The sequence below is a fragment of the Quercus robur genome, chromosome 11, assembly GCF_932294415.1.
Source record: "Quercus robur chromosome 11, dhQueRobu3.1, whole genome shotgun sequence".
In the NCBI taxonomy this organism is placed as follows: Eukaryota; Viridiplantae; Streptophyta; class Magnoliopsida; order Fagales; family Fagaceae; genus Quercus; species Quercus robur.
The window spans coordinates 30,934,413-30,959,897 of record NC_065544.1 but is presented as its reverse complement, the minus strand read 5'-3'; the positions used below and the strand labels follow the sequence as shown (position 1 = coordinate 30,959,897).

The following is a 25,485-nucleotide window of genomic DNA, read 5'->3' as shown; positions in this document are numbered from 1 at the left end:
TGCTGTTCCTTAGGTTCCCATTTTAAGATTTAGCTATGCGGCTACTTAATTAGAAATTACACTTCCTTCCCATGAGAAAAAATCCACAAGGCAGAATCTTAAAAGGGAACCTAAGGAACAGCACCTAAGTACTATACCTAAGTCTTGTTCTTCATCAATATATCAAATCATTCAACCCTCCAATAAAAACATGAAAAGACACAACAAAACAAAATTAAACAAAGTGAAACATATTTCTAAGCATGCATAACAAATAAATCAAATAAAAACAATAAGAACACAAGTTATAAAAGATCCAAATCAAGGAAAAGCCATGAAAAGAGACTCACCTTGCTATGGAACACAAACTTGATTGATGTTTAACCGGCCCCTCAGTGCCTACACAACAAGATCAAATGGCAATCAAAGGAATCAAATTATTTCAACAGTTCATAAGTGATCACAACTCAAAAAAAAAAAAAAAAAAAAAAAGTTCTTGAGAAGATTGTTTTGAAAAAGGTTTTGAAAGGATTTAAAAAGTAGTTTCGGCCTTAAGGCTACTAAAAAGAGGTTTTTAAGAACCAAAAAACGTTCATGGTGGCTGTGTGTGCAAAAAATCAAAGTTAGAAAAGTGTTTTGGGGAAGTTTAGGTGAAAAATCAACTCTCTCTTGCTAGGGTTTGAGTTTGGGGGCATAAGGATATATTTATAGGTTTAAACTAGAGTTTTCAGGCTTATTTTTAGGGTTTTGGACATTCCAAAGGGTTTAGGGGCCGGGCCCCATCAAAGAGAGAGGCTTTGGGCCCTAAAACATGAATTTTTGGACCTCTAGAAAGCAGCCTGTGTACGCAGGTTTAGGGTTGCGTATGCATGCATACTCCCCGCGCATATGCATCCCCAGAAACCCTAATTTCGACAACTCTGATAACCTAACTTCAAATGGCCATAATTCACTCAATATCATTCAAAATTAGGAAAAATATATATTCAAATTGAAGCCCAAGATGTCTAATTTCCAATGAAATAAACCTCACTCAAAAATTCTTTATGGATCAAAAGTTATGGCCAAAACAGTGAATATAGGTCATTTTTCAATATCGTTTTCAGAGTGATTTGAGCACTTTTGAGTTGTGATTACTTCCAAACTATCAAAACAACCTCAATTACCTTTCGTAGACATGTCAAGCTCATCATTGGGACTGGGGACTAAAGTTTATTAATCAAGTACAAAATGAGGTGTCTACAACACCTTCACAACCTGAGGGATCTCATGCATCTCCTTATCTAGCTAGGGAGGATGTTACAGCTGTTTTACTTGAGGCTAGAAAGGCGAAGAGTTCTACTTACATTGACACGAGACCCCCTTATCCTGAGGAGATGGCTAGGAAACCCTATCCCGCTAACTACACGCCTCCTATCTTTCCTAAGTATAATGGTATGATTGGGAATGCTAGAGAGCCTATTAGGAGGTATGTGGATGCTTTGATTGCTCACTTTCTTGACCATGAGTTGAGACTTAGGAAATTTTCCAAGTCCCTAGAAGGTCGAGCCTTTACTTTGTATACTGGAAGTGAGAAAGGTATAGGATATCTGAGGGGTTATTGGACTACATTTGTAGGTTCAAGGACCTCTCTTTGATATGCTATGATCCTAGAAAGAAGCAAAGATTGGTGGATATTTGCGTTGCTAGTATGTTGTATGAGTACCACCCTTATTTGGAGAACTTGCAAATAACAAGTTTCATAAGGCTAGTGGAAGCATCCAGGAGAACAAGCATGTCGGTGAGACAACCTTTCAAGAGCTTAACTACACAAGCCACGAGTGCTCCTACACAATCTTGGAAGTGAGAGAGCAAAAAGACAGAAATAGCTATGGTAGATGAGACAAAGAAGGTTACTAAAGGCAGGAAAAGGGAAATAAGTGGTATTCCTCCCCCTTTTTCTATCATAGGAGAAGACCTGTACAACATCCTAGAAGCTTGGGTGTAGGATGGTGTGATGGTCTTGCCCAAGTGCAAACGTGAGACAACAGAGGAGGAAAAGCGAGGTGCACTTTACTGTAGGTATCACAAAAGGAGTGACCACGATACCATGGATTACTACACTTTGTGAAACATCTTTCATGAAAAGGTGGTCAAGGGTGATTTGGTCATCGAGAATGGGAAGTGTACAAACCAAAGGATACACAGACCCAAGGTAGCAATGACCTTTTTCATAGGTTGTGAGAACCCTATGGAAGTTGAGGTTGGGAGCATGGTTAATTGTAGTGCTGCACCCCCGCCATTACTATGGGCGCAGTGGTTTTCTCCTAAGAAAGGAGAGTATGCCTTAGCTGAGTGGACTAGGGTGGAGAAAAGATGGAGTCGCCACCTAGAATATGCTTAGGGACTATTTACATAGCATCGTTATGTGAAAGGACTAATCTTACTACCAAATATGTGTTCGGAGTTTAGGTATGATTTTGGGAAGGTGTTAGGAACCCAGAATCACCTGACCTGTGGGTTGGCTTCCACTAATTGTGTCTTACATCTTAATCTCATTAAAGGCATATTTAACATTGCATTCTACACACACACAGAGACATAAATCTAACAATTAACATGACATCAATCATTCCAAAACCCTAACATACATATATCATGTCATCATGTCATCATATCATCATAAACCCTAGCATGTTCCTATCTCATTACATCCAAGACAGCAAGTAAATTATGGAAGAAATAGAGGCATGGCAAGATCAAATAAACATGTGATAGATATCCCTACATATCATTCAATCAGGGATATTCATATCCATCACCAAAGCACAAGATAAATGCATGTTCATATGAATGCATACCTTACCTCACTTACCTTATTGCATCTCATCACCTATGCATCAATGCATGGACATTTGAATGCATGTTCATGGCAAAAAAAAAAAAAAAAAAAAAAAAAAATCATTAAAGAGAAACCCTTATCTAGCATGTTAAAGACAAACAAACAATCAAACAGAGAAATAGAGACTTAAAAACATAAAAGAGAGTCAAAACAGAGGCATATTATGTAAAAGAAATAAAGAAACAAAAGTAGAAAAACTCAGATTAGGGTTTCTGGGCATGAGTTTGCGTGTGCATCGATAGGCCTGCGTATGCAGCCCAGTTATTTGTGTATGCATACTTCGAACCTGCGTATGCATGCAAAAAGCATGCGCACACAGACACATCCTAAAACCCTAACCTAGAAACAGAAATGCAGAAAATAGAGCAAAAACAAAAACTAAAGAAACTAACAACCTAACAACCTAACAACCTAACATGCTTTAAAACTAGGAAACTGTGTAAACCTGTACTAAACAAGCATATTATAACCAAAATAAACAAAAGAAACAAGGAAAGGAAGATCAAAACAAATCAAAGAAAAGAAAAAGAGACTTAGAACATTATCTCAAAACAAAAGCTCCTAGACTTGATTTTGACTGTTCCCCTCAGTTAAATCTATTCACAATCAAATATTAGAGTGATTAGTAATCTTAAAACTCAAAGATCAAGGCCAAAAAATTCCCCAATCATAAAATATTGACCTGATGATGTTTTGTGAAAAACTTCCTCTTTGATTCACTATTTCTAGTGAATCTTGTTTTTTCCCTTCAAATTTTCTGTGTCCTCTTGAAATATACCATGTAAGGCTTTATATAGTTGAAAAATGGGGGTTTGGAATGACTCCCAGACGATGTGGGATTCATTCCAAATCTCAACTTTAATGCAGAAAAAACTTGCATTTCATAGCTTCTGGAATCCTAGTTGCGTACATGGGTCTATATGTGCATACGCATATATCAATCCTGCATATGCATATGTGTGTATGCATACGAAGCTCTAGGGTTTTCGTAGCCTTTATTTTCCAAAAAATAGCTTTATTTTATTCATAAAAGAGTTATATTTTTATAAAAACCTTCCTCAAGTCAATTTATAATCTGATCGGGCCCAAAACTAACCTTGGGCTTTAGAATTTTACCATTATTGGGGAATGAGGGCCCAAGTTGTATGGGGTACAAAATGCGATGTCTACAGTTGCAAGATGAAGAAATGAAATTGAGAATCCAATAGGATAATAAAGTTCATTCCTTTCTTGAGAGAATAGGTCTCAGGCCATCAACTAGAAGGGAGGTAGCACAGGCCTTGACTTGAGTGGTGGAAAGAAGATAGGGATTGATTGCTTCTAAGGGAAGCTTATTGCAGGTAGCATATTAGGAAACTAGGGAATCGATGACCTTCTCTACTAAGAACTTAGCCAACCAAGCAGTTGATGGCAAAAGGCCCTTGTATGTCATCACTTTCTTGGGAGACTCTAAAATCAAGAGGGCCTTAGTGGATACTGGTGCTTCCACCAATATCTTGCACCTTCTAACTTTGGATGCCTTATGTATCTTGCGCAAAAGAATCATTCAAGAACCACTTCAAGTGGCAGAGATAGGGGCGTTGCAGTAATGCACTTTGGGACATGTGTCCTTAGATTTATGGGTAGGACCCATTAGGGCACATACTCTCATGCATGTAATGGATGGTGATACTTCATATCACATTATTTTGGGCCTTCCTTGGCTCAAAGTGCACAAAGCTGCTACTTTTACATATCACCAATGTGTAAAGGCTATTTGGAGAGGCAAACTTATGACCATTGAGGCTACCAAAATGCCTGATGACAGAGTAGAAATCCATTATGCAAAGGCAGTTTTGTATCAAGAGTTTGAGCCTAAAGGAGAAAATAAGATTCTTCCTTTCAATGCCACTATCTTAGAAAGGGAGGAAGAAGATGATGGAGAAGTTATGGAGCCCGAGAAACCTCCTAAGATAAGGAGGATCACCAAGCCTGATGGCAAGGTGGTATATGAGTTCAAATGGTCAAAGGAAGGGGGTCGGGAGAATGGTGGGCCTAAGCCCTTTAGCCTTACCCGACAGCTGAAAGGGGAGCGTGTAGCTGAAGAATCCTTGAGAGAAGTGCTGATTGTATGAACGACGTTGTCAAGAACGTCCAAGATTGTATGAATGACGTTGTCAAGAATGTCCAACTAGTGACATACAAGCTTAATGTTGATCCCAAGGCCAAGCCTATGAAGCAGCTAGCTAGGAAGTACCGCTTGGATGTTGAAGAAAAAGATCAAGGTTGAGGTGGACAAGCTCTTGAAAGTAAGGTTCATAGAGGAGATCAAGTTTCCAAAATGGTTAGCAAACATAGTTCCTATGAAGAAGAAAGTTGGGTAGAAAAGGATATGTGTGAACTTTATTGATCTTAACAAAGCCTGTCCTAAAAATGAGTTCCCACTGCCCAACATTGACATTCTAGTGGATACATCTACTAGTCATGAACTTTTCTCCTTTATGGATGGTTATAGCGGTTACAACCAGATCTTCATGGAGCCAGCAGATGCTCAAAAGACTGCCTTCTGGACATCCTTTGGGAATTATTACTACAATATAATGCCTTTTGGGTTAAAGAACGCTGGTACTACCTATCAGAGAACCATGACCTTGATTTTTGCTAACATGTTACACAAGCAAGTGGAGGATTATGTCGATGATCTGGTGGTAAAAGCAAAGAACCTAGTTGATCATTTATTGCACCTAAGACAAGTTTTTGAAAGAGGCAGGGAGAATAACCTGAGGATGAATCCTTTGAAGTGTGCCTTTGGGGTGTCCTCAAGGAAGTTCATAGGGTTTCTTGTCCACCAAAGAGAGATTGATTTAGATCTCACCAAAGTTAAGGCAATAGCTGCACTCACCTTGCTAGCAACCTTAAGGAGTTAAGGAGCTTCATGGGAAAAATGTCCTACCTGAGAAGGTTTATTCTACGGTTAGCTAAAATCTTAAAGCCTTTGGTTGAACAAAACAAGAAAGGGATCACTTTTTTGTGGTGTGATTAATTTGAGAGGGCATTTAAGAAAATACAATCTATTCTGGCAAATTCTCATATCATGGTTGCTCTATCGCCTGACAAGCCTCTTTTGTTATACATAGCCAACACGAAGCAATCGTTGGGGGCATTGCTAGCCTAAGATCAGAGAGGTGTGGAGAAGCCAATGTACTATATTAGCAGGCTCATGAAGGGATCAGAGTTGAGGTACTCCACAGCTAAAAAGGTATGTCTATCCTTAGCTTTGTTGTGTCAAAATTCAATCATTACTTTCGAAGGCATCGTATACAGTTGATGGCCAAGAGTAATCGAGTGCATAAGACTATCTACTATTAAGGGCCAAGTAGTGGCTGATTTGCTAGCCAACTTCCTAGGGACAAGTGATTTCTCACTTCCCCAACAGGAAGTTTTGGCGATAGAGGAGCAAGAATGGTCTATGCACTTCAATGACTTATCTACATTCCAAGGAGGGGGAATAGGAGTGGTGTTGAAGTCACTAGGGGAAGAACACACGTTTGCCTACAAGTTGCCTTTCCCCTGTTCAAATAATAAAGCAGAGTATGAAGCCCTAGCAGTGGGATTGAAGGTTGCCAAGAGACTTGGCATAAAAAAGTTAAAAGTATTTAGGGATTCTGAGTTAGTCATTAAGTAGATTGATGAAACTATGGGGTGAAGAATCCTAGCTTGGCCACCTACAAGGCCACAACATAGGAACTAATGAAACACTTCACCTCCATAGAATGCAAAGTGATTAACTGGAATGAAAACAAGTTGGCTAATTCACTGGCCACCCTAGTCACCAAGTCTGTGTTGAAGAAAGAGAAGATGAAACTTCATGTGAAGAAATAGCTCGGCCTGATTAAAGGCAGGTTTTCCCTCCTAGAAGATTGGCGAGAGCCCTTACTAAAGGCAATGATCCAAGGTAGGGACATTGAGTCAAGTTTGCCATCAAATGTGAATGACTTCCTCAAGATCAATTAGGACTTGTTTTTCAGAGGAGTAGAAGGGTTGCTAATGAAGTGTGTCTCAAGGCAAGAAGGGCTAACATAACTGCATAGGTTACACCACAATATTTGTAGGGTAAACCTGGATGTTAGCCTATACAGAAGATTGCAGAGGCCAGGGGTCTTTTGGTTAGAGATGACCAATGATGCCAAGGAAGAGGAAAGAGACTGCAAGACTTGTTCTATTAAACCCCCAGATCAAGCAGAAGTGTTAAATGGCGAAGTACAAGAAGAAGATTGGTAGGATTCATACTTAAGGTACCTTTTAAAAGGTGTACTGCCTGCTGATCGGTTGAAAAAGAAAAAGCTGAAGAAATATGCAACAAGATTCAAGGTGGTGGATGGAAAGTTGTTCAAGAGAAGCTTCCAAGGGAAATGGATACTATTCATTTCCAACAAGGAGATAAAGGTGTTGGAAAAAACATGGTTTGTATCGCATAAAAATCATACGCAGTGGAAAATTAACGGATCTATTTTATTCGCAATTGATAACATGTACTATGTAAATTTCAGAATTTAAGAATAAGAGAGCATTCCTTGGTGTAGTGAAATTCAAAACCAAAGATTAGAAGTACTTTGGAACACTTTTAATCTTCACTCTAATTCCTTTTATACTCAAGAAGTGTGGTCTCTCAATCAATTTATATGTATGTGTTCAATGGAGAATAAAAGAGTGGCCCACACTCACATACACACCATTTCATTTAATATAAAATTCTGTATGTTTCTCTCTTTATATATAACTGATTATCTAATTGGACTAACCTTTTGGGCCATTCCAATTGGGCTTTAGTATATGGCTTGGAATGGGACTAAAAGGGACAAATAAGACTCTAGTTTCGATGGGTTTTGGGCCTTTCTGTCAACTCTTGACAAACTCAAAATTACCATTAATTATATTTAATATCACTATATAAATATAATTGCACTCTAGGCCTTATTAATAAATTATATACCAAGACTTTATTATACATTCAAGCCTTTCATAAAATTATTCGTAGTAATACAAAGTCAAGAATGCTAACTGTCACTTTGAAGATTATTACATCTTAATCCTTGAGTATCCGGTTTAATTCTTTAAGTTATTCATCATATACTTTAGTAACTTCTTACTAAAATGGTTAGATCTAACACTCTGAATAACCAAACCCATTAAACTTATCTCAAGAGAATATTTTATATTTCCGTTAAGAGATTATGAATTCCATCTTGAGAATATATGTTCCTTCAACATTAAATGTGGCTGCCCAACATACTGAGATTTTGATCGTGACTCTAGATCTCACTCTTAATATATCAAAGCAACCTACACTTCATGATCAGGTTCATTAGTCTCTCAGGATTAAGAGTTCGTGTAAATAGAAGTCGTGAAATTTATTATTCATTTGACAATCGTCAGTAAAATAATAAATCTCACAGTGATCTAGTTCAATATGTCTTAACACTTAAAACATATCAACTAAAAGTCTCGACTTTCATGATCAAGACAAATCATCTTAGTTGATAAGTTATAGTCTTCACAGATGAAATGCCCAATTTCATCACCGACTACGAACTAAAATTCTTAGTTTATAAAGAATTTGTGATTTATATCTTCTGTGAATAAATCACATACTATGCATCTCATGGATTATATGATAATGTCCAAATATTCATGTTACCATTATTTTAGATAATAATAAAACAAATTTATTAATCACAACATAATGTCATACAATAGGATTTAAAGGACACATATCCTAACAAAAGGGTATTCTCTTGGATTTGCATGAGGCGGAGCTAGTAGGACACCCTCGCGGTAGAAAGTTATGGCAAATGGCTTTGCACCAAGCATACTACTGGCCTACCATGCAAAGAGATACTCAGGATTTCACTAAGAAGTGTCAAGAATGTTATAGGCGAGGAGATGAGATACATATTAGCCACCAAAGTCTCTACCTAACTATGTCATACAATAGGATTTAAAGGACACATATCCTAACAAAAGGGTATTCTCTTGGATTTGCATGAGGCGCAGCTAGTAGGACACCCTCGCGGCAGAAAGTTATGGCAAATGGCTTTGCACCAAGCATACTACTGGCCTACCATGCAAGGAGATACTCAGGATTTCACTAAGAAGTGTCAAGAATGTTATAGGCGAGGAGATGAGATACATATTAGCCACCAAAGTCTCTACCTAACTATGGCTCCATATCCTTTCCACAACTAGGGGCTGGATTTCATAGGTCCCATAAATCCCCCTTTTGAAGGATGCATATGGATCTTAGTAGCCACTGAGCTATTTAACAAGTGGGTGGAAGTTGTGGCCATACTTTTAAGGGAAAATATAATATGTCATTTTGGGGTACCAAAAATATTCATTTCTAATAATGGCACAACATTCTTAAACAAGGATGTGCGTCATTTAACATAATAGTATTCCATAACTCACATGACATCAACACCTTATTATCCCAAGGGAAATGGTAGGTTGAGGCCTTCAACAAAAGGTTGCTAAAGATATTGGGAAAGATGACTAAGGAGAATGGAAAATGATGGAGAGAGGAACTTCCTACAGCTTAGTGGGTTTACAGAACAACCAAGTCCCAAGCTACAGGAGCCTCACCCTTTTCCTTAGTTTATGGCATGTAAGTTGTCATCCTAATAGATTTAGTGCGGCCAGTAGTGAAGTTAGCAAAGATAGCAGAGATACCTAGAGAAGCCATCTTAGAGATTGTTGAAGAAAAGCGCAACAACACTGCCTCTCATAACTACCTTCACCAGGCAAGTATGAAGGTGAGGCATGAAGGCCAAGTTAAAGAAAGAAAGTTTCAAGTGGGAGAACTTGTTTGGAAAACAACCCCCTGTGTATAAGATGTGGCTGGAACCATCACACACAAGTTTTCATCAAAATGGGAAGGACCTTACATTGTTGAAGAAGCATACCAAATAGGACATTATTGGTTGAAATATCAGGTAGGTACAAAAGTGTATAGCCCCATTAACGGAGCTCACCTTAAGAAGTACTATGATTAAATTTTTAAGCTAATACTTTCTATTCCACATTATTTATACTACTATAAATAAGACCATTTCCATTCAATTACTTCGTCTTTCACTATTCATGATATGTATGCAAAGTTCAATATCCTAACTGAATAAAAACATAATAGAGTTCATAATAGTTGGGTCTCTTATGACCATAAAATATTACAAACTTGAAAATTAAATAATGTCTGTAAGAGTACTAATATTCTCAAGAGAAAATTTTGGATGGCTTAGAGCACCTAACTCGCCTTCTAACTTTTCAATTTCCTTGTCCAAAAAACTTTGTTCTGCTACAACACCTTCTAGTTGAGTCTAAAAGGCAGAACTAGCTTCCTGCTTGGATGACAAATCCCCTTGAAGCTTGGCTATAGATTCCTAGAACTGGCTGAATAAAGTGTTGTGCGCCTCTATAGCCGACTTTTGTCTCCTTTGCTTTGTTGATACAAGAGGTTCTTTTAGCTCTCAATTGTTGAAGCGAGGACAAAGAAGCATAAATAGAAGGCCTTGCCTTCTTTAGGTCCTTCAATGTGATGACATGGCTCTTTAGCCACTTGACATTGAAACCCATGCTCTCAGCATCACCTAGTGTGGAATGGAATTCATCAAATGAAAGAGTCAGACTATCCTCTTTACCTTTAGACTGCAGTTGGAATACGACAAACCCAATTTGCTCCAACATAAAGCTCCTAAAAGGTAGTATCTACTTGTCAGTATCTTCCATTATCTCAGGATACTTTAAAAACAGTTTGGAACACACTACTTTCAAAGGGGAAGAAAGCAATAAGCACAATAGATTGGGGTCTGCCTAGGTTCTTTTACTTTCTTGATCTTTGGAAGTTACTTCTGTAAAATCCTTTTTGTCTTGGGGATTATTAGTGTACACCTAATTAGAATCCCCCTCTTTCAGCATCAGATCTTGTTTCCTCCTTAGAAACCATTTCCTATACAAAGGCATGTTGTGCCAAAGGAGTGGCTTTTGCTTTGGTTTGAGTATGAGGAACAACTTCTTTAACTTGTTAAAGGTCAAAAGAGAAAGAAGAAAAGAAAGCCACATACACCATTGATCAAGAAAAACTTTACAAAAAAATAAGATAACGAAGGAAAGTACATACTCTTGGTTTCTTTACAGCAGGAACCTTGACGTTCTTCCCTTTTCTTTTGCTCATTGAAGGTTTGGCTTTGGCAGAGAGTTTCAAAGCCAAATCACCTTGGAAGATAGGTGGAATCTCCACACGTTGAGACTCACTCTCTCCAAAATTCCTGACACGCTTCCTAATACCAGACCACCATGCTTTAAACCTGGGTGCAGGTAATCCAACTCTAGATGGGGGGGCAAGAGGAACTTTAGAACTAGGCACCAACACCTTAATGAGATTCCTACTCTTGAAAACTAATGATGCCATTATAGCAGGTGGAGTTGTAGTGGAGAAATGCTCTAGTACGCCTTGGTCAAAACCAATTGGCGAGCAAATCTTTGAGGTTGTAGGCTTGGGTTTCAAAGTCATCCTCAAAATGTGCCTAAAGAAGGAAGTAAAGGCACAAGCAAAAAAAGAAAGCTCATTTGCAAACCAAGGAGCATCTCTATAACAAGAAATAGTTTCATTTTTCAAGGAATGGAATAAAGATGGAAGTCCACTCTCAAGGGGGGAATAAGGTCTAGCTGTCCAATCAGTAGGGCCATCCAAGACCTTGCAAAGGAAGCTATTAGGAGATACCACAACCTTATTCCAACCCCATGATTGTGGTAATCCTTGGGATGATGGCAAACTGGTCTTCAAGGAACTTAAAATTTTGGGGACAGGAGCATAATTTTTAAAGTGCTCCCCCAGCCAGATTTGTAAGGATGCTACAAGCACAAATGTTTCTACTTGGAATCTACCCTAAGAGCGTTGTAAGTCAAGGGTGAAACAATCTAAATGAGAATACAGAGTTCCTAAGAAATAAGGGGCAAAGGGGAAAGAATATCCTTTGGCCAACTTGACAATTATAGGGAAATGTCTACCTAGGATCTTTTCATGGGGATATCGTTCAAATAAATGATGGGATAGTAAGAAATTAACAAAAGCCTCGAGTTCATAAGGGTTAGAATTACCTTCTCTCACAACGAAGTCTGTGCCCTTCTTTAAAGAATCTGAGCTGGCTTCTTCATCCATGCCATCAGCATACTCCCTCTAGAAGTATCTAATTCATCCCTAAAAGTTGGCCTTGGAACTTTTGTCACCACCAACACTAGTGTTTTTTGGCACTTCCTCACTAGGGGTTTTCCTTTTCCTCGCTGCCTTCAGAACTAGTTTCTTTAAAGTTTTCTTTACTGCATCTTCAAGGAACTTTACAGCTTTGGCCTCACCAAGAGATAAGGAAATGTTAGCTACCACTCCATCACCAAACAGGTGGAGTCTTAATATCTCATAAACATCCTCAAGAGAGAGAGAGACTTCCTGACACCCTGTAAAGAAAGTGTGGGTAGTAGAATTCCATCAATACAAGAAAGAGAGAGACGAGGCTTTCACTATCCTTGCTGATGTCCAGGCTAGAAAACACCAATACAGTGTGCACTATCTATAAGATATCCATGAAAGGAGGGTGTGTCAGCACTCTTAAACACCAACTTCTCCAGCCTTTTGAAACAGAAGTGTGAGATTTAAAGATCACATAAGTGGTAGGAGCAAAATCTCCTCTATAAGTGCCAAGCCGAGGGATATGCTTCAACTCCAAATCCATAGTTAGAAGACCATCAGGCTCTCCACATGCTGTGTAGGAGGGATTTGCAGAGTAAGGAACAGACTTCCAATCAAAACTCTTATCGAACAATGGCCTATCGGTTTTGGGGGTTGAAGGTTTTGTGGCCTCTAAAGAACTAGATCTCAAATTGCTTTTGACACCCATGAGTTTTGTGCTTGTGAAAAATTCTAAGATTTGAGTTCAGAAAAGAAGAAGATAAGAAGGAAAAGAGAAAAATGGGGATAGGAAAGCAGTTTCTTTCCTTTTATACCTTGGCCAATTATTCTTTTCCTTTTAAAAAGAGCTGTTCAAAGGTGAGACATCTTTTGAAAATTATTAACACGTGTTAGTAGGGGGAAATGTTTGATCCCTGGCAAGTTAGTTAACAAAAAAACTGCCTTTACAGAAATTGTGAAAAGATGTGACTCATCACCAACAGGTTCCATTTTACACCTTTGCTTTGTATTTTGATTAACTGATATGTTTATGTGTTGTTCGTGTGTGCAAAAGCCTCTTTTTCACAAATTTAGTTTTCTTTTAAGTGCATTAACAAAAAGGAGGAACAGAAAAATAAACATATGGATTGTGCACAGAATTTTTAGAACAAACTATATTGTTTTAATATATATTCAAAAAGGAAAAGAGGGCTGATATTTCCAAGAAGACTCTAATTCAGGGAGAGACTCGGATGCTTACAAGCCTTGTTCTCCTTATGTTACTTGCCTTCAAAACTACAATCCTCTTCTTTTTTTTTTTTGTGAACATGCCATATTATAGGCCATAGGTTGTAGTTTATTTTGTTTTGTTTGTTTGTTTGTTTTTTTCTTAAAGTATAGAAAAAGGGGTGATAGGCCATAAAGGCCAAATCAATATTTTGTAGACTCATTTGAAATTAATGGCTCATATTTCCCCAGTTGTATACTCTGTTTTTACATAACTTTTTATATTAATAAGCATTATATCTTTGATTCCATAAGAAATAGCATATGGAACATAAATCAAGATAGTAGCCAATTGTGGAATATAGGGTGGGCTTTAAAAATGATGGCCCACAAAAAAGCCGGTAAAGCAAATTGAAAGGGCTTTATATATTAAAGCCCAAACTACCGGCTGTGTATATTTAACTGAGAGTAGGGAAAGGAATTAAATTATACATACATATATATATATATATATAGTTGTTCCCTAGCCCTTTAGTTTTAGATCAAACCCTAACCCTTTATCTCTCTCTTGCTCTCTTTGTCTCATCCTAATGGAGGAAGAAGGATCAGTGTAATTTTTGGGGGTTATAGAGATGGAATACTCGACGAAAGAAATATGGAATGGTATTCCATTAAGGCCCCAGACCCAAACGCAGGGGAAGACTCAGAGGAAAAGCAAAAATTCGAATCCTTTTCGGTATTGAACTTCAATAATTGAAGCACATTTATAGAGAGTTCAGACGACCCTCAAACAGATTTTACACCTCTGTAATAAACTCAATTCAGTTTAAGTGCCATGTGAACTTTATGCAAATATCTTTGGTTCCAGACTTTTGGTCAACAGTTTATCATATAATAAGTGGCTTAAAGGAATATAAGGTTATAAGGGTGATAACTTGCCCTAATCTTCTTTAAAAATTATAATGAAATTTTAGTGAGTTTGTGATGTGCCTTTATGTTAACACTTCATTTTCATTCCTTTGTGTGTGTTTGTTTCTTGAAAGAAAGAAGGTTATAAGGGTGGGCTAGATACTTGATGACTTGTTAGGTTTCCAAGAGTTGCTTTGAGCTGGTTGTTTAGGTTGTAAGGATTGAAATTGGATTGGACCCAATATAGGATTGGGTTTTAGCCCAAGAAGCCCAAATAATAAATTTATAGATCGTGGACGAAAGAACTAGATCTACTCTAGAAGAAAAACGATAAAATTTGCTAATTTAAGGCTACTAAACACAAGTAAGATGAGAAAGTCTGTTCTCGGAGTGGCTTGAGGAGCTTATATTATATTGTCTTGTTTATCAACAAAGCTTTACAAGAGTTTTCAGTCTTATCGTAAAAACCGCTTGATTTCTTCTCCGATCCCCTTTTTAGTACATCTTCCCATGCTATATACTACAATCTTGGTGTCATCCTTACCATACACGTGTAGGTTAGATTCAGAGAACTTCTTCCTATCCCATCCAACACCTCTCAGAACCATCAACTAATAGTTGTAAGACTGCTCGACCACTGTTCAGGCATCACCTCCACATTAATGCGGTCAGAGAGTTGGTTGGGAGGCATTTAATGCGGATGTAGCAACCTTTTAAAGATATTTGTTGCCCTTCTCCTCTCTTACACTTTGTCCAACGTCCAACCCTTAGTTGCGATGTAACTTCGAAGAAGGCCTATGATGATATGACACTCTTACTGACCTCGGACCCTTGTTGCCGAGATGGCTTTTCTCCTCGGACATTCGTTGGACTTATCTTTTATTATCTCCACTCTTCTCTTCACTCTGTTCCCCTTTTATTCTCATCTAGACATCCTTGGATGGTCTAATGTCCTCGGATTGGGCCATAGGCCCAGTTAGTACAGCCTTAATAGTACCTCCTAATTAATAGGCCCCCACATAGGCATTTAGAGAGCTCAAAACAGAAATAAAACGCGATTTTGATGATACGTTTGGCTAGGTGATATCTACGGGATTGCATTTTTAATTTCGTAGATTTTCGCGATTCAGGAAATTGCATTTGGTAGATTTTCACAATTCAGAAAATGTCAACATCATGTGATTTGCAAGATTGAGTTACCGCTAATTTTTTTTCAACACTTCATGCTTAATGATCAAAATACTAGCCTATCCCTTCCCCATATATATAAATATATATATATATATATATATATATCCTCAGTCCTTGGTTTTCTCTTCATTAGTTTCACGATATTTGGTTCTCTTTTCTCTGTTCTTGCTCAATTACTTTGCTCCGATTATCGTCATCGTTCTTAATCACGATTTTTGGGTAACTGTTCTCCATTACTCATCTATGAATTTATGATATTGATTTGGGCTAAAAAGAGAATATTTTGCCATGTGGTATTTAATCTTTTATTTATTTGTTTTTTTTTTTAATTGAGTTAGTTTTCTACTTGAAAGTTAGATGAGCAAACAATAATATGATGTATCTCACATATGCAATCTCTTACATAATGTTAGACCGTGAATTGTGTTATTTCACTTCAAAACCAATTAGTGATGAGAAAGAGATACTTAAGTCTTTTATGGCATTCAACATTGCTCTTAGGAAGCCAATTGTGGTTCTACCAACAATCCACCTCATGATGATGCTCTCTCAACTCGAACCCATGACCTTGGTTCTAATACCACTTGTCAATTGTGAGCTGTGCCACTCTACTTTAATGATGAGAAAAATGCACTCAAGTTTTTTAGGGCATTTGACATCGCGTCCGATGGATATTTTTTAGATTGATTGTAAGGAGTTGATTTGTGGTTTCCCAACACATAATGTGGATTTAAGTGTTGTAAGAGGCAAGTTGTGTATCCAGGATACAACATATTATATACCTTTTCCAAATAAATAGGCTTCGATGCATTCTTTGTGGCATGGAAGTTATAAATGATTTTACTCAGTTTATGCGGGTAATTATATCTCACCAGGCACCAGGTTCACCTCAAATAAGACGTTGCAGCGATATAGCACTATTATTGGACATGCAGATTGTAAATTCTCTTAATAATTACTTCAAAATATAAAGGTGATCGCTCAAAGAGGGCAGCCGTTAGATAATTTGGAGCCACCATTATGTGCTATATAAGGTAATAAGCAAACCACCTTTCCATCATGGCAAGAGTTTCCTTGGGCTTGTACTCTGGTGCCGTGTGACCCCCTCCCTGCACAGGGAAAAATGACAATACATTTTGCTTTGTTTTACTTGAGTTCGTCGTAAAAAAGAAACTTGCTAAAGCTGAGAGTGGTTCTTGCCTTTACAGTTGCAAATGTCAAACTGTACTTATTCTCTGAATATATTGTGACAAATCTGCAGAAAGCAATTATAATTAAGATTAATATGGTATCAAATTTATTAACGTGTATCTTTAAACAGGTAGGGTGCAAAAGTTATAGAAGTTAAAAAAAGAAACCAACCCTGCGACTTGACCATCAACAAACCAAGGTCTCCAACTATCTTCAACTACTAAACCCAGCGAGTATGTCCATTCTTGTGTGCCCACATAGGGAATAACCAAGTCATGATCATCACTATGAAAGTATAAGTACTTATTAGATATCGAAAGCTTAGAGAATTCAACAATAACTTATAATACATTTAATAGTCATACTTGGGCTTGTGTGAAACACTTAAAATACATATGATTTGGAGTACTCTAGTGCTTAAAAAAAATTGTAGTAAACAAGTAAAAGTCACCTATATTAGGAAGCATTATTCTATACTGGTTACCTGTAAACCAAAGCTCGAAGCTCTTTCTTGGTGAGGTTTCTTTGATATTCAATACTAGTTATGATATCGTGTGCATAAGTTAAGCTCTTATTGCATCTCTCCCAGTCTGTTAGTGTTCCCTGATTGTCATCTAAATAAAACTTAGTGAATCTGTAAAGAATTTAAATTCTATCTCAGTTATAATTAACATACCTCTCGGACGTGAAGAGCATTTTGCACAGTTTTATCATTAGCCCAAATGTAGCAGAACAGATAGTTATAGTTCTGGAAGAAAAAAAATACCCGTTAGTGTAATTAATCTCTTTTGCTTAAAGATAGTTGAATTTGTGCACGACATGTGTGTTTGTATGAGAGAGAGAGAGAGATCAGACCCGACACCATGGTCCCGGAGCTTGAGGTGTTGAAGTGAGGATATCAATGTAACTCTCGCTGAGAGAGCTCGAACCCCATAATTTTGTTGGTTTTGGAGAGAGTGCACTACACTCGGGTTCCAATATATTGGGTTGTTGTACTTTGCTGATGCACTACAAATTCCATTGGTAAAATTTTCTTTCTCCACTTAAACTTGAGGCCATGGCATATATAAATGTAAAGCAAGAAATGCTATTTGAAGATGATAAAATATTGGGCATGATGGGCTTACCTTAATGGGCCTGACGGATTGGGTCTCTTGGGCCTGCGTAAGTATGGTCCCAGCTTTGAAGGCCCATCACTACTGACGCAGCAAGGGCCCATGGTCCGGTAGTGAGAATCCTTGCTCACCACGTTTGGAAGAATTGGGAATAGAGTCCCACATTGAAAAGATGTGGGAACCAAAAAGGGAAAGTCAACCCCTTATCACTATAAAAGGCGTAATACCCACAGAAATCGAGGTATGCTTTTATGAACCCTCTCTAACGCACTAAGTAAAACAAAGGAATTCTAACTTGACCGTCGGAGAGCCTTCGGCCGGCACCACACCGGTGCTTCTCTGAAGGATTCTTTTGTTTGTTTCGTCGTGCAGGTTCGATTCGAGTCGCGAGTACGGTGTGACCCATTGGTGACGGTTTTCGACGTCATCACTATTAATCTTACTTACCTCAGTAACTCTTTGAAGATCGTCTATGCATGCTGCATTGCTTGGATCTGGACGCATATATTCGCCCTTGCAGTTTGTTTTGGTTGACTATAAACAAAGATAATATTTTTGCAGCCAAAGATGAAATGAATTACAACTTATCCGAAAAGTCGTGTGAAAACATCATGGAATCCAAATATGTTTGTCAAAAACGTAAAATATAACGTCTAGAGGAAAATTTGGGTGAACTCCTATGTTTGCTGCATTGGTTTGTCCAAACAATATTGACTTTGTTAGACTGTTAGCATACAAGCCTAACCAGTTTAAGCATATTGTACTTTACTTATAGTACACTCTTTCTCAGTCATTACATGAACATGGTAACAGAGTCTAAGCTCTCAAAAAACTCTCTCTACTACCTCTATAGCATTCTGCCCATATCAAACAACATTGTCATCAATCCAAATTGCCAACACCGTTTGGTTCTATAAAAAATCTAAACTGATCATTCGATTCGTTCTATTGATTCATGAAACAAACCACTAAAATCACAAGATCAAAGAACAACGAGGCCAACCACACTAGAAAACAGCCCAAAACACTGCCACATATGCCCCCATAGGCCAAAAAAATGTTTTGGATTGCATAAAACAAACACTCCATATTAATTAAAAATTCTACTCTAACCTAATCTATGTATATGTGTGTGAAGTATACTGAAAAATACAGGGGAAAAAAGTAAACTGAAAACATTACTAGAGAGTTCACCTTATAAAGCTCATCGGATATAAGTGCTGTTCGGTGTGAAAATTTTACCCTTGAATTCAGGTCATATTTCACATCTGTAAATGGGTTGCCTAACACATATCCCTGTGTTCAATTCGAAGAAATTTAAGCCCAGCCGCGATGAAAATAATACAAATAAATAGATAAACGCTCAAAACCCTATGTAAGTAATGCATTGATGATGAACATAATTTTATTAAAGGTAACCCAAACGATTCAACTAAAATTACTTACTTTGAGATTCATCAGTGGTTGTAGTCCAATTTCGTTGCCTACAGCATGGTGGTAAGATTAAACATTAGGCAAATGCCACAACTAGATACAAAAGAATATCATGTTTCCTGTGCTCAACAATCTGGTTATTATGATCAATCGTTATATATGAATGAGTTCCTTCTAGCCAGATGATATCAACCACAACCAAATTTTAGCTTCAATGTTTTGGCATTGGATGGATCCTTGTTAGACTAATTGATGTTAATCACATGTATTTTTTTTTCCTCCATTTTATTATATTTGACATATCTGAAAAGCACTTTTAAATTATTTTGAAACATTTTCCTACTCTTTCCAAATTTAATATAAATTCCAGGAAAAAAATTGAAAAAGAAATAAATAAGTTACCCTTCCATATTTCTTGAACAATGATAGGAAGAACTATGCCTGTGTAAGAATCGCCAGAAACATAGAGTGGATTTGAGAGGAAAGTGGAGTGAGTCATGAGCCACTGCACCATGATAAGAAACGAATTCTTGCAATTAAGTATGCATTATGATAAAATTAATACATGGTACTACTCATTAGTCAATGACATGGGTTAGAAATTGTGATTGGGGAGTGATCTTTCAATGACCAAACTGTTTTCTCATTTGGCATGAGTCTTCTTACCTTCCTCAGAAATTGATTAGTTTGTGCTGCTGATAATGTATCACCAGTGTTGTATCCTTCTGAATTGTTTGCATAAGAGAATCCAGTACCAACAGGCGCATCCAAAAATATTATGTTGGCAACCTAAAATAAAATGTTCCATACTACTTTTCCATAAATTTGTCTAACGGGGAAGTCATGCCATCAAAATTAGTTATATAAATTTCCATCAAATTCTCATACCTTTGTCCATGAGTAGGGGTTCAAAAGGAATCGTGGTTTATTCCCACTGGAATTTGCATAGTTGAATGATAATGGACCTACACAGAAACAGAGGAATTAAGGTGATCTGTGAAAATGAGGGCTGTTTGGCAGTGTAACTAGAACAATAGTTTTCAATATTTAAACAACATTACACGTATTTTCACACATTTTTTCATTCACACGTATTTTCAAAAAATACAAATAATATTACTAGAATAACGTTACCAAATACCCCGAAATGTGCTTTGTCACAAATTTGGAAATCACCTATTATTCAATTACATATTTTTCAAAGAAATATATTGTAATTTGTAAGTGCAAGGTCATCTCATGAAACATTTCTTGTTTGATTCAATTTATTAAAAAAAAAAAAAAAAGTATTAAAACTATTAAGTATTAATGAATAACTCAAAACTTTTGGGCCCCCCATGTAGGCCTTTTTTGCTTAATAATTTCTTTTTGTTAAAATTTAACAAAATAGCACTATATGAAACTTTTATGGGAAAATAGCATTTTCTAAATCTCATCTTGTCAAGCGATTTCTCTAAACAACATGCTAATCTAGCTAAACTAATGTGAACGTTTTAATTTTTAATTTTTTTTGGTAGATTACATTTTAAAATTTTTATCCACTTCGATCTTGTCTCTTAAATAGACAAGTTTCACTTAAAATGCGAAACACAAACTTGGATGGTCACAATGGATTGGGATTTAGGACTTCATGGAAGTGTTTGACTCTCTTGGCAATGCTGCAACCAAAATTGCAAAAGAATAAATAATAATAATAATAATAATAATAATAATAAACCCAATCAACGTTGAATCCCATCACCCTTAAAACCTTTGCATCACACTCTTGAAACCATCAAAACCAACCTAATCCAACAAACCTAATAAAACCCATAAGTCGAAGCACTAAAAAAAATCGTCACTAACTTATTCACAGACTACTTGATTAATTTATTCTTTTCTTATATATAGTAAAACTATGATTAAAATTTGTTACCTTCTTAAATTTTGCTACAAAAATTTTTTTTATATTATCAATTAATAACACAATAATTTAATATTATATTAATTTATCTACAAATTTATATAATTCTATTTCAAATATATATATATATATATATATATTTAAACTTACCTATAAAAATATATTAATATTATACATAATTAAATCAAGTCTAATGTTCAAGAACAAAGTATTATGTATGATCTTGATTTGTTTGACATTCAATCCTAAATTTGAACTTAAGGGTTGATTTAGTTTTGGCTGTTTTGCTAAATATCGAGGTTGGAATCATCATTGTCGTATCATGAATCTATTTTGAAATATTACAGCAGCGGGACCTCAAGAGTCAAAAGTCAACTACTACCAACCAAATTAGCTACCCGACTGACTACCTTCACTTACCTCTTTTCTTTGCCTACCATTCATTCTTAGTTGCTTTCCATGATCAGTACAAAATTCGAAAATCCAATGGGTAGATGGCTAAAATGGGCCCTATGAAGAGGGCCGATACTAAGTGTCACGAACTGGTTCACGGTGTAGTTTATTATTATGTGGAAATGGGCCCACAAAGTTACACAAAATGGGCCGACCAAGGTGTCCCGAACTTGTTCACATTGTATTACACTTTGTGACTTGTGTTGTGAGACCATGGGGCTGTTCAACTATGGACTGAGCAATAGCAGTAATGGTAGACAAGAGACTCATTGAACAAATAATGTGGTCAGTTGCTCTAGTATCAATGACCTAAGGGTCAGAACTATAAGCCCTTATGTTCACAATTTTTGCAGAAAAAACAGAATAGGAAAGGTCTATACTTGACATTGCAGTGGTAGGAGAAGATACTACATTTGCCAAGGATGCATCCTTTCCATGAACAATAGAGACCAGAGGAGAACAAGGACTGATCAGTGCAAGAAGCTACTGACACTGCTCTGGAGTATAAATTGAGTTACTCGTACTTGTGCAAGGCATCAATTCATGTGACTGAATGGCTGACACCTGATGAGCCATTGAAGGCTTGTTCTTGAATTTGAAGCCAGGTGGGACACCATGCAACCTATAACACTTGTCTATTGTATGACCAGTTTTACCACAGTGGGTTTAAACTGGTTTGTCTTTACCCTTGCCACCATTAGCATTGCTACCAAGATTAGCACCAAGATTAGCATATCTTAGCAACTAAAGCAATTGACTCAACCTTTACACCAAATGAATTTGTAATGGATCTCTGCATTTCCTTTTGAATCAACAAAGAATAAACTTTTCTAATGGATGGAAGAGGATCCATGAGTGAGACTTGTGTCCTAACATGTGAAAAGGAGTCATTCAATCCCATCAAAAACTTCATCATTGATTCTCGGACTTGCAAATCACTAAGCCTTTTGTTCACATTGCACACACACTTCCTATATGTACATGAAGGAAATGGGTTGTAATTTTGCAACTGATCCCAAAGCACTTTTAACTAAGTAAAGAAATCAGTCATAGAAACTTCACCTTGATGAAGCTTTGCAATTTCCTTTTGAAGATTGTAGATCCTTAGCCCATTGCTCTTAGCAAATCGATTCCTTAGATTGTTTTAGATCTCTAAAGTTATGTCTTTATAGATGATGCTTGCTTCAAGTTTTGGTGAGACTGAATTGGTTAGCCAAGTTCCAACCATATTGTCACACTTGATCTAAGCTTGAACAGCTGAGGGAGAAGACACCAATGGAGATGATAAGGTACAAGAACCATCAATGAATCCCAATTTATTCTTGGTGAGTAAAGCTTTCCTCACAGCTTGAGCCCATGCCGAGTAATTCTCTCCACCAATCAAAGGTTGTGTAATGAGAACTGTACTTTGGCTTTCTGCATGATACAAGAACAAGGGATCATCCATTGGTGAATCCTGTGAGGACGAAGATGATACATTCTCTCCAACAGGAGCATTTGAAGTTGCAGTGGAAGCCATTGTTAGCAAGAAAGAATTTTCTTAGAGAAAAGAAAGAGTTTTCTTAGAGAAAATTGAGAGGAAGTATATACCCTAGACAAAATTTGGGAATTTGTTCTAATACCAAATCAGAAAATTGGAAAATACTTCTCAAATCTCATTAAGAATCGAGCTGTACAACTTATATACTATACAAAGCAAAAGAAAGAAAGTAACTGCTAAGAGAAACTAACTAACTAACCTCTACACGTGTGAACGGAATCCTAACCAACTATCTCATGTGTTGCAACTAACATATCAAATAATAAATACAAAAGCTACATGTTTGTCTTCTTAAGCTACTATTGTCTTCTTCAAGTTTAATTCTGCAGGTTCTTCAAGTCTTAATTCAGCAAGTTCTCTTGTTCCTGTTTTTGTCAAGTCCTGCTCTAATTCTTGATAAACATCTTCATGCTTCTTATGCTTCTTCTCTTTATTCTGATATTATAGACTATACAAATGTGCACAATGATTTAGTCTACCATGTAGGATTTATATTGTTAGTATAATGTGAACTTATAAATTACCCATAAAATTAAATGAAACTATGATCGTTCATAAAAATTTAGAAAAAAAATGAAACTATGATCACAATATATGCTCACCCAGTTTCTACTCTGAAAGGAAGATCACTGGAAAAGCCCAAGAGGCTATTGATGATCCACTGTGATGCAACCAAGTTGATTACAGCCAAGAAACAAACTATGCACAACCACATTGTGCTCATGCATGCTGCTATTGAAAATGGTTTGGTTTGTTTATTTAAACCTTGTTTACTATGAGTCTATAACCTAACAGGAGGTACCAATGGGTCAAAGGGCCCTCTGCCTCTATCCAACTTGTGCTTAATTTATTTATTTATTTATAGACCATGTACATGTGAATCATGGCAATGATTAGGGGCCTAATTTATTAGCAATTACACTTCAAGGTCAATTTTGAGATATCTCCCCAACTTATTATTAGAATACAAATTCTCTATCTCACTTAGTCCATGGGTTTTTAAAATTTAGGTAGAGCATAGTCTTATAAGTTATAACTTCATTTGTGTGAGTGTTTAGCATCAAAATGTTTGGTTTTAGTTAGTCTTAAATCGATGACAATGGGGGCCATATTTCAATAGATTAATGGTGAGAATAAAATTTATTAGTATTTTTATGAATATGGATCATATATAAATTCTCTTGATTAGTTTATTGAAAATTCATAAAGACCTCAAAATTAAGAACTAAAACTGTGTTGATGTTATTGTTTTTTTTTTTTTTTTTTTTAGGTAAAAGATAGAAATATTATTGATATGAACCAAAGTACAAGTAAGAATAAACCCTATTCAAGCACAACGAAAACAGGGGAAGAGAAAAAACAACTAACACAAGCCTAAAAATTATCATGTTGTATTGCAGGGACACAGCAACATTGAAGTCCTGATACCATTTGTGCACCAAGAAAAAACCAATGTCTCAGGTGTGCCTTTGTGCTGCCATAAAATTCTGGTACTCTTGCAAGAACCTGAGAGCCCCATTCAAAATTGATTTGGGATGAGTTTGGATCCTTTCAAAGTAGTACTTATTCCTTGCATTCCAAATTGCCCAAGATGTCACCGTCCACCTTTCCAAGTCTAGCACAGATAGTCTGTCCACCAACATCCAAAAGGCAGGAAAAAATCACAGCGGTTGTTTGGGCACTTTTGAATTCCACCATAGCAGAGTGCCCAAACATTTCTTACAAGAGGACACTCCCATAACAGGTGTCCTACTAATTTGGGTTGCTGGCAGCACAGTTCACAACGGGGATCCACCTGCACTCTTCGCCTATGTAGATTTTCCCCGGTTGGTAGGAGGTTGGAGCATGCACGCCAAAGAAACATTCAAACCTTAGAAGGCACATTTAGTCTCCAGAGCTTCCTCCATAGGGGCTAGTTAGTGCTTGCTATTGAGTGCTCTATCAGTGTGGGCTCCTTCATTCTAATAGCCACCTAATAAGCAGATTTCACCGAGAAAGTTTGTTCCTTAGTCTCCTTCCATATTAAGACATCCCAAGCCGTAATTTGTCGCAAAGGAATGGACATAATCTCCATGCGTGTCCTGTGTGCAAAGTGATTAAATATTTTCTCTTTATCCCATTGCACCTTGTCTCTTGATAAGGATAAAAATAATTCTTATTCATTCTAAGACATAAGTTAACGGCTAAAGCGACAGGGCATAAGCTGACGGTTGTAGTTAAACCTATCGGCTTCCATTGACAGGTGCCGACAAAGGGAGATTTGGTAGGGGCACTATGGGGAGTCCGCAAGGCGTGCCCAAGGGCTGATACCATCAATAGGCTAACACCATTAAAGCTGAAAGAGATGGAATAAGTTGACGACTTTGATGTAGAATTGTTTGCTGCCCACGATTGCCTATGTAAGGAAATGTCTTGCCCTCCACGTTTGACGCTACTCAAAAGGATTCCTATACGGAAAGGATC

The 25,485-nt window shown here is 37.0% G+C and overlaps 1 protein-coding gene across 1 annotated transcript; it reads right to left on the bottom strand.

Moving 5' to 3' along the window:
- Positions 1-16,088: 16,088 nt before the first annotated feature.
- On the bottom strand, positions 16,089-24,271 carry LOC126704949 (serine carboxypeptidase-like 18). Its single transcript, XM_050403926.1, has 14 exons — positions 23,622-24,271; positions 22,545-22,615; positions 20,015-20,091; positions 19,793-19,915; positions 19,529-19,631; positions 19,139-19,176; positions 18,887-18,988; positions 18,140-18,226; positions 17,433-17,585; positions 17,254-17,325; positions 17,062-17,180; positions 16,749-16,862; positions 16,587-16,641; positions 16,089-16,495 (listed from the first exon to the last, which is right to left on the bottom strand). The coding sequence occupies exons 1-14, from the start codon at positions 23,744-23,746 to the stop codon at positions 16,412-16,414; spliced, it is 1,323 nt and encodes a 440-aa protein (XP_050259883.1). The 5' UTR covers positions 23,747-24,271; the 3' UTR covers positions 16,089-16,411.
- Between the last annotated feature and the right edge of the window lie 1,214 nt (positions 24,272-25,485).